This window comes from Saccostrea echinata, unplaced genomic scaffold, assembly GCF_033153115.1.
Source record: "Saccostrea echinata isolate AGI-Se365-2 ecotype Australia unplaced genomic scaffold, CSIRO_AGI_Sech_v1 ptg000001l, whole genome shotgun sequence".
In the NCBI taxonomy this organism is placed as follows: domain Eukaryota; kingdom Metazoa; phylum Mollusca; class Bivalvia; order Ostreida; family Ostreidae; genus Saccostrea; species Saccostrea echinata.
In genome coordinates, this window is record NW_026889750.1 from 14,941,297 (window position 1) to 14,957,802 (window position 16,506).

The 16,506-nt window shown below is 34.2% G+C and overlaps 1 protein-coding gene across 1 annotated transcript in view; it reads right to left on the reverse strand.

The window, feature by feature from the left end:
• LOC133185588 (oxysterol-binding protein-related protein 1-like) overlaps window positions 1-16,506 on the reverse strand; it is a 329,016-nt gene that overhangs the window by 19,516 nt on the left and 292,994 nt on the right. The window contains exon 25 of the mRNA XM_061320895.1: window positions 14,756-14,846. Coding sequence (XP_061176879.1) covers window positions 14,756-14,846 — 91 coding nt within the window. The remainder of the gene's footprint in view (window positions 1-14,755; window positions 14,847-16,506) is intronic.

The window sequence follows — 16,506 nt, forward strand, 5'->3', positions numbered from 1 at the left end:
TTTCATAATAGCTGAGTAGTTCCCATGAGGCAAATTTGAATAAATGTGTTCAACTTGGTTTTATAAAAAGTGCAAAACATGATTTAATCCATCAGTACTTGTATAGATTTTTGACAATTTGTTTTATTTCACCATCTAATATAAAAATATTTACAAGAGGCCTATGCATTCATCTGAGTCAATATGGCCCTGCTATTATTCATCATCAGAATTTCCTATGTAAAATTATGATCACCCGTTGTGACCCCATCCTATCCCAAGGGGTTATGACTTGATCAAACTTGAATCTACACTGCCTGTGGATGCTTCCATATCAATATATTTTTATAATATATATTCATATGTAAGAGTTTGATCTCCCACTGTAGCCTCACCCAAATGTTTAAGTTCAACATTTTATTGATTAACACAAAAGTGATGACGTAATACACAAGTACACAAAAGGGTCAGACTAATCAACGTACATCCTAACATCTCCCTTCCTTTGATAATGAATTACAATTACATTTGAAATTCATTTACAAGTTTAAACTTAGACAATATCAATAAAAAATGTTTCTGCTATGTAAACAAATCTTGAAACATAAAGCTTGAGTATTTCTGCATCAAAAGAAACAAGAGGCCCATGGGCCACAACGCTCACCTGAATAACTTTGGCCTTGCTGTTCTTCACCAGATGATCTTTTTGTAATACCTATTGTGGCCCCGCCCTACCCACGGGGATCATGATTTTTACAATCTAAAATCTACACTACCCTAGGATGTTTCCATATAAGTTTCAGCTTTACTGGCCAAGAGGTTCTTGAGGAGAAAATTTTTGAAGATTTTTCCTATATATTTCAATGTAAAACTTGGATTCCCTATTGTGGCCCCGCCCTACACCCAGGGGTCAAGATTTGAATTCTTTAGAATTTACGCTGCCCCAGGATGCTTCTACAAAAGTCTTAGCTTTTCTGACCAAGTGGTTCTTGAGAAGAAGATTTTTCAATATAAAAATTGGATTTCCTATTGTGGCCGCGCCCTGCCCCCAGGGGTCATGATTTTAACAATTTAGAATCTACACTATCCCAGGATGCTTCCACATAAGTTTCAGCTTTTCTGGCCTAATGGTTCTTGAGAAGAAGATTTTTAAAGATTTTTTCTATATATTTCAATGTAAAACTTGGATTCCCTATTGTGGCCCCGCCTTTCCCCCGGGGTCATGATTTTAACAATTTAGAATTTACACTACCCCAGCATGCTTCCACATAAGTTTCAGTTTGTCTGGCTAAGTGGTTCTTGAGAAGAAGATTTTTAAAGATTTTTCTATGTATTTCAATGTAAAACTTGGATTCCCTATTGTGGCCCCGCCCTTTCCCCGGGGGTCATGATTTTAACAATTTAAAATCTACACTACCCCAGGATGCTTCAACATAAGTTTCAGCTTTTCTGGCCCAGTGGTTCTTGAGAAGAAGATTTTTAAAGATTTTTTCTATATATTTCAATGTAAAACTTGGATTCCCTATTGTGGCCCCGCCCTACCCCCGGGGGTCATGATTTTTACAACTTAGAATCTACACTACCCCAGGATGCTTCCACATAAGTTTCAGCTTTTCTGGCCCAGTGGTTCTTGAGAAGAAGATTTTTTAAAGATTTTTTTAAATATATTTCAATGTAAAACTTGAATTCCCTATTGTGGCCCTGCCCTTCCCCCGGGGGTCATGATTTTAACAATTTAGAATCTACACTACCCCAGAATGTTTCCACATAAGTTTCAGCTTTTCTGGCCCAGTGGTTCTTGAGAAGGAGATTTTTTAATGACCCCACCCTATTTTTGGTTTTTCTTGATTATCTCCCCTTGTAAGGGGGTTTGGCCCTTTATTTTAACAATGTAAACTCCCCTTCACTCAAGGATGCTTTGTACCAAATTTGGTTAAAATTGGCCCAGTGGTTCTTGAGAAGAAGTTGAAAATGTGAAAAGTTTACAGACGGACAGACAGACAGACGGACGGACGGACGGACGGACGACGGACAACGGGTGATCAGAAAAGCTCACTTGAGCTTTCAGCTCAGGTGAGCTAATAAAAAACTGAAGTACAACATACTTTCTGACATGAAAACTTCTTGCATTTGAAAGAGTTCAATAAAAGAATTGCAAAACAGAAATTATACTTTGAGTAATCTATTCACAGAACATAGTCCCCAAGTTTCTTTGGAAGTTTGGGGTACACATAAACTTGTTCAACGGCTTATTGGGTTTGCGGTAACGGTGTTTGGTTCACAAGGCTTTCGAAGAGCTAGAATTTTAGCAACTTAAAGGTCTTTCACTTTGGATTTTTTTGGTAATGACTGAGGGTGCATCAAGTGCATCATCATACTCTGGAATCAACTGCAAATTGGTATCATAAGGTTCGCTTGTTGCTCGAAGGTCTCTACGGTTTCAGCGATATTGTTTGTTGTTGATCTCTACAATGTAGGAGCGCCTCCCAATGTTTTCCACGCAAGTAACGTAACTCCATTTCTTTTCTGGGTCTGTATTTGGATCATCCTGACTGGTTGACCAATTTCAAGTTCTGGAAGTTCTTTAGCACTTTTGACATAGTAAAACTTTGCCTTTTGTCTCTTGAAATTCACTTTACCTATTACATCTTTCACGAGTCTGAGCTAGATTAATTCCTGTGACAATGGTAATAAATGTTGAGTTCTTCGTGACATAAGACGCTATGATGGACTGCTGGCCATGTCAACAGTTGGGGTGTTACTCCAACCAAGGATGGTCTTCCATAAATCATCTCCATTTTTCTTAGACTTGCGCACAATGTTCTTAACAATTTTCACAGTTGCCTCTGCTTTCCCATTGGACTGACTATGATAGGGGGGAGAAGTAACATGCTGAAACTCCCAATCACATGAAAAATCATGAAGATCAGTTGATTTGAACTGTGGACCATTGTCTGTAACTACAACATCTGGCGTTCCATGATGTGCAAAATGTTGTTTCAAACAGTTGATTACTGTGGCTGCTGTGGTATCTGGAAGAATGTCAAGCATAGTTGCCAACTCACCCGATTTTGTTGGGTTACACCCGATTTTTGGACCCTTAACCCGATTATTTTTTATGACACGGCAGGTCATGCTTTTCACCCGATTTTTGCCGAACAACCCGAAAATCTCCAAATTTCCGGATTTGGTTCGTAATTTAGGTTACACTTTTAACTTCCAGTTACAACCAAAGCTTGGATCTACGTAAACAATACCGATGGCTATGTTCAGTAGGCCATGTACCAGTAAATTATCAGTGCAGCTGTAAGCAATTAACTGGGAGTTGTTTTGACAAATCAAAGTTTGAAGTCAATTTATAATGGCTTCTGATAGAACTAGATTGTTATCAGTGCCATCAGGAACAAATGAACCAAGAAAAAAGAGAAACAGTATTCATGTATATATCAATGAATCTTGGAAAACAACTTTCATCAGATAAAATGAAGTGATTGAAGATAGTGTAGGCCTATCTGTACATTTAATACATATTGCACTTGTTAATTCAATTAATTCGGGAGAGGAAAAATTTACTTCAAAACCAAAATTGGAATACTTTCAAATTTAGCACTAACATGCAGATTCTGAAAAGACTTTCTTTTTCTTTTTTTTTTTTAAATCCACACTTAATTCAGGTCAATACTAAATAATGAAACCTTCAATGCTCTTTTTAAACATGTAAATTTAATCAATATATATTAATTTTTTGTCATTGCAAGTTAAAGCCTCTTTTTAATAAAAGAATTCTCAATACACAAATACATACATGTATATATATATATATATATATATATATATATATATATATATATATATATATATATATATATATATATATTTTAGTCGAGGTAAATATGTCGTGAATGTTGTTACGCTTTATGACCAGATTTTTTACTTTCAAATCTGGTCATGACCAGATTTTTACATGTTGGAGATTGGCAAGTATGATGTCAAGCTAAAAAAAAACCCAGTAATAGCCAACTGTGACAAGAGGCCCAAGGGCCTTGAATCGCTCTTCTGAAAAACTGAACAACCTATCACTTCTATTTGAAGCCTCTAAGTATCCTGTATATTTAGATAAAGCCTTGAAATTCCAAAGGTAGGTCATCATGACCTACATTTTAGATAAAACACTCTGAGAACCCAAGATGATTCTAAGCCAATTAGTACCTGAGAGTAGGTCATGGTGACCTACTTATCACTTGTCATTCTCTGAGGACCCAAGATGCATCAACTAACTAAGTTTGATGAATCTAAGCCAATTAATACCTAAAATATTTAATTATAATCATAAAATTTCAAAAGTAGGTCATGTTGACCTACTTTTCAGTTGATGTACTTTGAGGATCCAAGATGTATCAACTGACAAAGTTTGATGATTCTAAGCCAATTAGTACCTGAAAATATTTAATCAGGTCACAGTGACCTACTTTTTAGTCAACATACTACAAGCACCCAAGATGCATCAACCAACAAAGTTTGATGACTCTAAGCAAATTAGTACCCCAAAATATTTAAATATAACCATTAAGTTCCAAAAGTAGGTCAGAGTGACCTACATTTAAGTTGACATACTCCGAGGACCAAAGATGCATCAACTGACAAAGTTTGGTGATTCAAAGCCAATTAGTACCTATAAATATTTAATTATAGTCATATAAATTGAAAAGTAGGTCACTGTGACCTTCTTTACAGTCAACTTATTCCGAGGACCCAAGATGCATCAACTGACAAAGTTTGATGATTCTAAGCCAATTAGTACCCGATATATTTCATTAAAGCCATATAAATTGAAAAGTAGGTCATGGTGACCTACTTTTCAGTAGACGTACTCCAAGGACCCAAGATGCATCAACTGACAAATTTTGATGATTCTAAGCCAAATAGTACCCAAAAATATTTAAATACAGCCATAAAATTTCAAAAGTAGGTCATGTTGACCTACTTTTCAGTTGTAATACTCGGAGATCCCAAGATGCATCAACTGACAAAGTTTGATGATTCTAAGCCAATTAGTACCTGAAATATTTGATTAAAGCCATAAATTTTCAAAACTAGGTCACAGTGACCTACTTTTCAGTAGTCTTACTATGAAGACCCAAAATGCATCAACTGACAAAGTTTGATGATTCTAAGCCTTTTAGTACCTGAAAATATTTAACTATAGTCATATAAATTGAAAAGTAGGTCACGGAGACCTACTTTTCAGTTGACCTACTCTGAGGACCCAGGATACATCAACTGACAAAGTTTGATGATTCTAAGCCAAATAGTACCCAAAATATTTAAATATAGCCATAAAACTTCAAAAGTAGGTCACAGTGACCTACTTTTCAGTTGACGTTTTTCAAGGACTTAAGATGAATCAACTTACAAAGTTTTAGATCAAAGGCTTTAAAATATCCAAAATATGCCTCTAAAACCTTTTGAAATTGAATGCCTGCAAAGTTCAAAAAGTAGGTCACTGTGACCTACTTTTTAATACAGAGGCTGCAACTATTGTTGACAACTTACACGAACGATCATGTTACACGAACGATTCCAAGCGATTAACGCATGATAAAATCTGTTACACGAACAATCTTTCACGCACACGATTCTACACATTACACGATCTTACACGATTGCTAACGCAATTGCACAATTCTTCACGCAAAATAGTTCAAATTCTTTAGGAATGGATTTTTTTTCAAAACGAAATAAGGTATAATACTTATTTTAGCTTCCAAATAATTTTTGAAATTATTTCATCGCCTTTGAAAAATGAAAAAAAAAATAGAAATGGATATTTCTGGAACTAAATACATGTAAGGCTTATTAATTATTTTAGATTACAAATAATTATTTATGTAATTCTCCGACTTAAGAAAACTGATTTTTTTTTCGTACTGTCAGAAGAGGTACATGTGGGTTGACCTTGAGTTTTGATTGAATTGGATTTCATAATATGAAGAAAGGGATAAGTTTGAAAAAAATGGCATGAAAATAAATTAAATTATAAGTTATATCCATGTTTCCAGTTGTGAATCTCTAAAATCAACAATTATTTTACAAATCATTTATTTGCAGAAATTATAAAAACAATTAAAAGTAAGCTTCAGAGATAAACACTGATAAACGAAACCCCGACAATCATGTCGTGTACATGTACATTCGCCGACTAAATATTTATGTAAGCATTGAGAATTGTTTATTTAATTATTTATATGTTAAAATATCTATATTTGATCTATTGATTTTAAAAATATCTTGACCATAATTAGCAGTAAACATAATTAACATCAGAGAAAAAATCCTTAAACATCTAAGTACGGTTTATCACAAAAAATCACGCTATTTGACGAGAACATAATATTGTACGACTTACTATATTGCTTATTTCCAAGCGATAATTAGTTCGTTCTGCTTTCAATTATTTAAATTGTGCTTCATTCATTTTATTTGGATTAAAAAAAACAGACAAGTGAAATGCTTATATAACAAATAACATTCTGATAAAAACTTACAAAACGAAATTTACACAATTCTTGACGCACGATCACACACGATTAAAACCGCAAACGATTGAGTCTGATACATGCATGATCTCGCACGTTACACGAACGATCATGCATGTTAAACGAGCGATTCTACATGATTGGTTTGTCAACAATAACGTTGCAGTCACTGTAAATATGTTTTGACGCCCCAAGATGCATCATCTTACAAGATTTAATGATTCTAAACCTCTCAGTATTCGAATTAATGATCTTTAATGTTTTGAAAAAGATTAGCCATAAAATTCCAAAAGTAGGTAAAGGTGATCTACTTTTTAGTTGACATACTCCCAGGATTCATGATGCATCAACTGAAAAAAATTGATGATCATAGGCCCTAAAGTGTCCAAAATTTTTGAAAAAGAATGGCCACAAAATTTAACAAGAGGCCCAGGGGCCACATCGCTCACCTGAGCATGTGGCTAGGAAAAAAGAAAAATCAGTTTAGTGTTGAAAAGCTTAAATGCACAAGTGGTCCCAACCTACCCCTAAAAGGGAGTGGGGGTATGATTTGAACAAAATCAAATCTACACTTACTAAGGATGCTTACATAATTTTTTGACTGTGACATTTTTCTCTACAAATTGAACTTTCATTGTGGCCCCACCCTACCCCTGGAGGTCATAATTTGAACAAACTTGAATCTACACTATCTGAGGATGCTTCCATATAAATATGACAAACAGAGGTTTTGCTGTTCTTGAGACAATTTTTGAAGATTTTTCCTATATATTCCTATGTAAAACTTTGATCATTCATTGTGGCCCCACCCTACCCCTGGGGGTCATGATTTGAACAAACTTGAATCTACACCACCTGAGGATGCTTCCACATAAAAATGACCAATCATAGCTTTGCTGTTCTTGAGAAGAAGACTTTTGAAGATTTTTCCTAAATACACCTACACTACAGTCAACGCGGTTTCCGTATTTACCGCGAGTCCTCGCGGTGTGAAATTGATCGCAGTTTAACACAGGTAACTCAGGTAAAACCGCGTGTTCTCGCGGCACGGGTTCTCAACTAATCCACACCATCGCGGTTTGCGTTATCCGTCTCAGGTGAAAAAATTATTCTCTTCATAAACGCGAGTTACCTCCCCCGACGAAAAAAAACAAACACAACAGAGAAGTAAAAAAAATTAAAAGGATAAAACCAGTCTTAGCAGATATTTAGGTCTCCTTTTTATATTTGATTAATTTATCTTTTTATTTCACGCCTTTCACGCCTTTTTCAAAAAAAAAAAAAAAAAAAAAAAAAAAAAAAAAAAAAAAAAGGGAAAGGAAGAATGCATGATATGGAGACAACTAAATATATATATACATGTATATACATTTATATATTGCGTGTTCATTTATTGTTCTTAACTTATCCGTAATTATTCCTATGCATTAATTTTGTAGATCACAGTTATTGATCATCCGATAACTCAATGATTTAATTGTCAAATGAAAACAACTTTTCCTTCATTTAACCATTTTAAATATGTAAAATAGTCGCAATATTTAAAAAAAAAAGGCGCTCAGAATAAAATCTTCAAAGGAATGGATATTTTTTCTGTATTCCTTATTCGTAATTCAAGTTTCCTTGAAAATTTTAAACTTGAAAAAGTACGTATGAACGTACAACATGTACTAGACTTTTTCATGACTTCTAATCTAGTGCGCTTTGTACGGTATTTATACAGGTATTACAAACAAACTATGATTCGGGTGTAAAATATCTTTTAAAAAATATCTATCCTGTCTATAAATATTATCATTCAAACTTTAATTTACTTTAGATACATGTTTATACGTAAATAGCAAGCTTCACCCTATTTTGATTTGAAAATTTAATTAATTTTCGGTCTATAATCAACTGATACTTAAAAAAATCAAAACTGCATGATTCAAAGTTAGTTTAAGTTTTCATTAGTTGATTCTTTTCTAGTGACGGTTACCCTAGTGACTGCCTTCCCATGTTCTGGGCATCACACATTATCTTCATGCATGTGATACCCCTCCCTGAATTTACGGGTTTTTTTAAAAATTTATTTACCTTCAATTACAGGCAAAAAACGTTATTAATAGCTCAGAGGATGTTACAGCATGTGCAAATATGCAACATTCGATTTTGAAATTTAATTTACACTGATGAAATACAATTGGAACAGAAGGTTCTATGTGCCCCCGGGCTAGATTCGAGTTTGTAGTACCAGGGACCTATATACTAAGTATATAGTATATAGGTCCCTGGTAGTACGCACAACCTTGGCACTGACACAGACAGGAAGTGTTATGTAATACATATACACATACCTCTGCACAACAATAGATTAGATGTGATTTACCTGTATTGCATACCTGGACATGCAAAATTTTGCATTCATATTGAATAGGACTCTGCTTCGTAAAACTTGAAATACATCGCAAACTATAAAATAATTTGTCAATTCTAGAAGTAGCAAATTATTTTATACAAAATTTTCCATTCATTCATATACAACATCAGAATTCCTCTAGAATTTGAAAGTTTGAACAAACAGCAAGTGTTGTGCATTAATATGATATAGAAAAATAGATTTAATAAGTATCTCATATTTACATATCGACAACGATAGGAGAAGGGGGGGGGGGGCTGGTTTTAATCAGACTGTTCATATTTACTGATTATTTTCTAAAGATATGCTATGTACATTTTGGGCATTTATGAAGTGTGTTGATCAAATAAATATATACAGTATAGTGTAAACATATACATACAGACAAGTTTCCTGAAATATTTTAGATTTTTATTCTTAACCCCCCCCCCCCCCCCCCCCCACACACACACACTACAAACTAATTCTCATGTTTCTCTACCCAAAATTAAACTGTGTAATTTAACACCCACTCACTTAAATGATTTAAAAGTTTCAGTTTCGTGAAACCTTTCTCTTTGGTTTCAATAATTACTCTGACAGTCCCAAGTTTTTGAAGATCGCCGACCAATAAAAAAGAAGACTTTTATTGTTTTTTTTTTTTTTAATTCTTTATACGCTTTTTGTGATTTCAGGATTGCTGTTTGATCAGTTGTTATTACCTACAGTTATGTATGATGGGTGATTTTGATCAAGACTAGCTACTGAAATATGGTCATGTTATAAATGCAATTTTTACAGCTTGAAAACACGGTTATCGTAGGAGGGCTTGATCATCTCGTAAATTTTCCGAGAACCCATAGTCTAACTGTGGGCGACCGATAGGATTAGCTACGCCCCACTGCACACGCTGTGATTGTGTAATGCATGTACACGTGTTTGGTCAGTTTCAACTTATTTAGTTCATGACTTCTCTGCTTAATTATCAGCTGAGAACGCAACCATTTAATTCTTTTAGCTTTATAGAAAGACTAATGTCGACTTAATTCTTTTAGAATATATGAACATGATGAACAGAGCTGGGTTTTTTTTTTTTTTTTTCATTCAGGCCCATAATTCTAACAAATTAGGTGGTGATCAATATCGTTAATTCAAATATTCGGGATTATTGTAAATGAATAATATTTGAACATGTTGGAAGAGGTATTTTGGCGTGATATTTTGTATTTTCATTTTATTATTTTTTTCCCAGTGAAATACACAATGCAATTTTCAATTCGGAATAAAAAAACTGCAGTAATACTGTATGAAAAAACTATTATGATGAAAAAAAAAGGCGTAATATAAATCGGATCGATATTTACTACAAAAAAAAAAAAATATGTTGAGTTATAGATCTTTTCATTATAATGCAGGTTATACTTATTAGAAAAACAGCAATGATAATATTTTGATAAAATAAATGCCAAGTATCATTCAAATATCACCCTTTAGACTAAAAAATTAAGATTTTATAAATTATTTCGATAATTTTAAAGCTACATATAGCGTATCTGAGCTAAAAAAAATCAAAAAAAATCGAGATTTTGTTTTAAATTTCTAATATCTATGAAACGCGATTGATTTAAATTGTGTAATTTACAGGAAAGTCCTATCTTTATATACGGTAATAAAACAAATAGAAAGATCTTTTTAATTTTAGTAAGCCTGATATCAGAAATACGCCATATATGACTTTAACATGTTTGAGCCAAATTAAAAAAAAAAACGATCTTATATATTCACAATTAAATAGCCTTACTTTAACATTAAGGATTATCGACTTCACATTGAGTAAAATACGGTATAGCACACCGTCACGGTAATCTCGTGTCCCCGCGATCACCGCGATGATAAAACCGCGACGGTGTATCGCGGAAAGGATTAAAACACCATCGCGGGGGCGCGGGAAAATACGGGATCCGCGTTGACCGTAGTGTAGGTTAAAAATTGATCGTCCATTGTGGCCCCACCCTACCCCTGGGAGTCATGATTTGAACAAACTTGAATTTACACCACCTGAGGATGCTTCCACATAAATATGACCAATCATAGCTTTGCTGTTCTTGAGAAGAAGATTTTTGAAGATTTTTCCTATATACACCTAGGTTTTTCAAAAGTAGGTCCCGTTGACACACTTTTCAGTCAACTTACTCATAGGACTAAAGATGCATCAACTGACAAAGTTTGGTGATTCTAAGCCAATTAGTACCCGAAATGTTTAATTATAGCCATATAAATTGAAATGTAGGTCACAGTGACCTACTTTTAATTTGACCTACTTTGAGAACCCAAAATACCTCAACTGACAAAGTTTGATGATTCTTAGCCAAATAGTACCCATAATATTTAAAAATAGCCATAAAATTTCCAAAGTAGGTCACAATGATCTAGTTTTCAAGTGAGGATTTTCAAGGACCCAAGATGCATAGGCCTTAAATGTCCAAAACATACCTCTAAAATGCTTTGAACTCAATGCCTGCAAAATTCAAAAAGTAGGTCATAGTGACCTACTTTTAAATAAATATGTTTTATGGCCTCAAGATGATTCATCTTACAAGAAGTAATGATTCTAAATCTCTCTGTCTTCAAATTATTGACCTTTAATGTTTTGAAAAGATTAGCCATAAAATTCAAAAAGTAGGTCAAGATGACCTACTTTTTAGTTGATGTACTCCGACGACCGAAGATGTATTAACTGACAAAGGTTGATGATCATAGGCCTATTTGTTCAAAACATGCCTCTTATCATTTTTAAAAAGAATGACTGCAAAATTTAAAAAGTAGGTCACCGTGACCTACTTTGGAGTCAACATGATATAAGGTCCTTAGATGCATCAACTGACAAGATTTGATGATGCTAGTCCTTATAGTAAGCAAAATATCAACAATTTAATAAAATGTAATTTTTGGTCAATGTTGAAGTGACCTTGAGACCATGCCCTTTGCCTCAGGGTGATGCCTTGAATTTTTAAGTTTGAGTTTTTAATCTTCAACATATCCTCATCCTTTTGTATAAGTTTGGTGATAATCTGCCAAGTGGTTTTTGAGAAGAGGATTTTTTAGCAACCAGTACTTTGGGTTTTATTTACCTAATTATCTCCCCTTGTTTAAGGGTCACAACCCTATTTTTAGTATAAACAGGAGCCCTTGGGCAAAAGATACCCTGTGACAAATTTGACAATAATTGGCCAAGGGGGGTCTTAAGTTATGGCCCATATTCTAAAAAGTTAACTCACACTGCACAAATGGCCATAGCATTAGCTCTTTGAGCCTATGGCTCAGAAGAGCTTAAAATGGCATCAATAATTCAAAATTTTTTCTTCAATAAAAGAACAAGAGGCCCTAGGGCCTCATCGCTCACCTGAGCACTATGGCTAGGAAAAGGCAGAAATCAGTTTAGTCTTGAAAGGTTGAAAAGTTTAAATATAAAAGTGGTCGGGGGGATTTTGATTTGAACTAACTTGATTCTATACTTCATAGGGATGCTTTTGAATTAATATGAAAAATGATGGCTCTGCTGTTCTTAAGAAGAATTTTTTTATTGATATATCCTTTGTATTCCTTTGTATAACTATGATCCCCTATTACGGCCCCTCCATTCTCCTGGGGGGTCATGAACTAAACAAATTTGAATCTACATTACCTGATGATGCTTCCATTTAAATATGACTAATCATGACTTTGCTATTCTTGAGAAGAAGATTTTTAAAGATTTTTCCTATGTATTCCTATTTAAAACTTTGATTGCCCATTGTGGTCCCATCCTACCCCCAGGGGTCATGATTTGAACAAACTTGAATCTACACCACCTGAGGATGATTCCATATAAATATGACCAATCATGGCTTTGCTGTTCTTGAGAAGAAGATTTTTAAAGATTTTTCCTATATATTCCTATGTAAAACTTTGATCGCCCATTGTGGCCCCATCCTAGCCCCTGAGATCATGATTTGAAAAACTTGAATCTACACTACCTGAGAATGGTTCCATATAAGTTTCATATTTTCAAGCACAGTTGTTCTTGAGAAGAAGATTTTTAAATATGTCATTAATTTTTCACATAATTATCTTGCCTTGGAAGAAGACGTGGTCCCAAAATTGAATCCCCTTTACCCAAGGATACTTTGTGGCAAGTTTGGTTGAAACTGGCCTAGTGGTTTTTGAGAAGAAGATGAAAATGTGAAAAGTTTACAATGACGACAACAACGCCAGACAACGGACAAATTTTGATCAGAAAAGCTCACTTGAGCCTTTGGCTCAGGTGAGCTAAAAAAAAAACCAAACGATATTTATTTGCATAATTATAAAATAGATTGATAATCTGAATATTATGTAGCCAATTTTAACGGAAAAGCCAATGTTACATAAAAATTTTCAGATAAAAAGAAATTTCTGTGCATCAACAAGGTATGATCACAAATACATTTTTTACATATGAAATTCAAGAAATTTAATGGATAATATTCCTTTTCCTTTTTTTTTTTGATTAGTCATATTTAATGCAAATGTGGAAATAATCAAGGATAGGACTTAAGCAAAGCCCCGAATCCTATTTTTCTTTCAAATACATTGGGATCACATTGCTTGTTATTTTGACACTTAGTAATTAAAGTCAAATCTAATGTCAAATAAAACATTTATTGAAAGTTATCTCCCCCACTGTGTTGTATATCTTTAAATGCAAACTATCACAATTTTAACTGTGTTCTGATTTTTACATCAAATAAGGGGCCAAATTTGGCCATTACTAACCTTGTCCTTTATTAATAACAAGAGGTCCATGGGCCACAATGCTCACCTGAGTAACTGTGACCCTTCTTGTTCTCTATCAGCAGATTCTTTTTTTTGCCTAACTTCATCACCCATTGTAGCCCTCCGGGGGTCATGATTTGAACACACTTAAATGTACACTATCTGAGGATGCTTCTTTATAAATATGACTAATCATGACTTTGCTCCTCCTGGAGAAGAGATTTTTAAATATTTTTTTTCTATGTATTCCTTGTAAAACTTTGATCCCCCATTGTGGCACCACCCTACCCCCAGGGGTCATGATTTGAACAAACTTGAATATGCACTCTTGTGGATTGATGCTTCCATATGACTGATCATGGCTTTGCTGTTCTTGACAAGATTTTTACAGATTTTTCTTATGTAGTTCTATGTATGAATTTGATTACTCATTGTAGCTCAACCCTACCCCTGGAGTTCATAATTTGAACAAACCTGAGCCTAAACTACCTATTGATGCTTACATATATGACTGATCATGGTTTTGCTGTTCTTCATCATAAGATTTTTTAAAAGATTTCTATGTATTCCTATGGAAAACTTTCACCCCCATTGTAGCCACCATCCTACCCCCTGGGGTCATGATTTGAACAAACTTGAATCTACACAACCTGCAGATGCTTCCATATAGGTATGATTAATCATGGCTTTCATTGATAATTTTTTAAAAACATTTTTCCTATTTATATCCATGTAAATCTTTGATCCCCAATAGTGGCAACAACCACCAAGGGTCATGATTTGAACAAATTTGAATCTACACTACCTGAGGATGCTTCCAATATGAATAATCATGACTTTCCTATTCTTGAAAAGATTTTTAAAGATTTTTCCTATTTTCCTACAAATGTGATTCTATCTCATTCTGCCTGTTTTTTTTGCTATATCTGTCAAAAAAAAAAACCCTGAATCTTTGTATGACTCATTTGTCGATCACTTCTCTCTGGTTATGTATATTTTATATGCATGTAATGTACGTATAGCACCATTTCTATGGTTTCAGTAGAGCTAAAAATAAACAATCACTTACAGTGGTGACCATTCCTCCTTCTTCTTTTTTCTATCTTTTCTGGCTGCTCTTTGTTTTTCCTCGATTCTGTTTTTCTCAGCTGATGCTAAATCTGTGCAATAAAGAATTTAAAAGCACTTTAACAAAGTGAGAAGCCCAAGGGCCTCACTGGTTACTAGAGTATAATATAAACCTGTAAATGATCCATGGAATGGTACATAAATACAGTGGACACATTAATCTGATTAAATAGAACTCATGTTACTAAATCAAATTTAATTTGATTAAATGTATAACAACATGATAATCAACATGTTTTGTCACCAAAAAGCACTCTTAACTACATTGAAACATAAAAAACATCCTTAAAGTTACTCTAAAGTACTTTCCCTTGTCATTTCTCACACAGTTTGTAACACATTATTGACTCATTAGTAAGAGACCCATGGGCCACATCGCTCACCTGAACATATTGGCTAGAAAAGAGCACAAATCAATTCATTATTGAAAAGAATACATGGGGGGGGGGGGGACTTGAATTTTGCACTAACTCATGATGCCTCCAAATCAATATAACAAATGGCTTTGCTGTTCTTGAGATTTTCAAAGACTTTTTTATGATTTTTTCTTTGTAAAAATTTGATAGGCTCTCCCTACCCCCTGGGGTAGTGATTTGAAGAAACCTGAATCTACACAACATGAGGATGCTTCCATATCAATGTGACTTAAAATAGTTTTTTCTGTTCTTGAGAAGATTTTTCATATATATTCTTAAGTAAAAATTTGATTCCCTGTTGTGGCCCTTCCCAACCCCCAGGGGGTCATGATTTGAACACACCTGAATCTACACTACCCCAGGATACTTCCACCTAGTTTCAGCTTTTCTGGTCCTGTGGTTCTTGAGACAAAGGTTTTTAAAGATTTTTTTCACTATATTTCAATGTAAAACTTGGACTCCCTATTATGGCCCCACCCTACCTCTGGTGGTCATGATTTGAAGAATTTAGAATCTACACTACCCCAGGATGCTTTCAAATAAGTTTCAGCTTTTCTGACTTAGTGGTTCTTGAGAAAAAAATATTTCAATGACTCCATCCTATTTTTGTCTTTTCTTGATTATCTCCCCTTGTAAGGAGGCTAGGTATTTCATTTTAACAATTTTAACTCCCCTTCACCCAAGGATACTTTGTACCAACTTGAAGTAGACCAATACTCGCACTACGTCACTAACGAATAGTAAAACTGGAACCACACTTCTCATTTCCAAGATGTGATTTTTGAACTATATTGGTTTCACTTTTACTTGGTGTTTTAAATATCCAGTAACAATTTTGCTCTGAGTCGGTCACATCAACAAACTTACAAACATTGCTTATACAGTTTACAGGGAAATTTAAAAGGGAAGGCTGGAAATAACTTTCAGTTGACAGAGAGACGATAAGGTAATAAAGATAAAATATAAATGACATTTCTGTTGATGAGAATATGCCGATAACATGGACAAGTATGCTACAGGTATCAAATCTATGCAACAGAGAGACTATTGTCGGCGAACGAGTTGAAGATAACACTGATAGTTCTCAAGAAAAGGAGTTGCTACGATTTGACAGCGAAAAATTTTATTATTTCAAACACTGCAATATTTATCTTGAAAAATACTTATTACATTAGAAGCATACCCCCCCCCCCCCAATCACATTTAATCACCATGCAAAATTATCTTTAGAATACTAGTAAATAGGAAACAGTTGATTCACTTGCAGCACACTTAC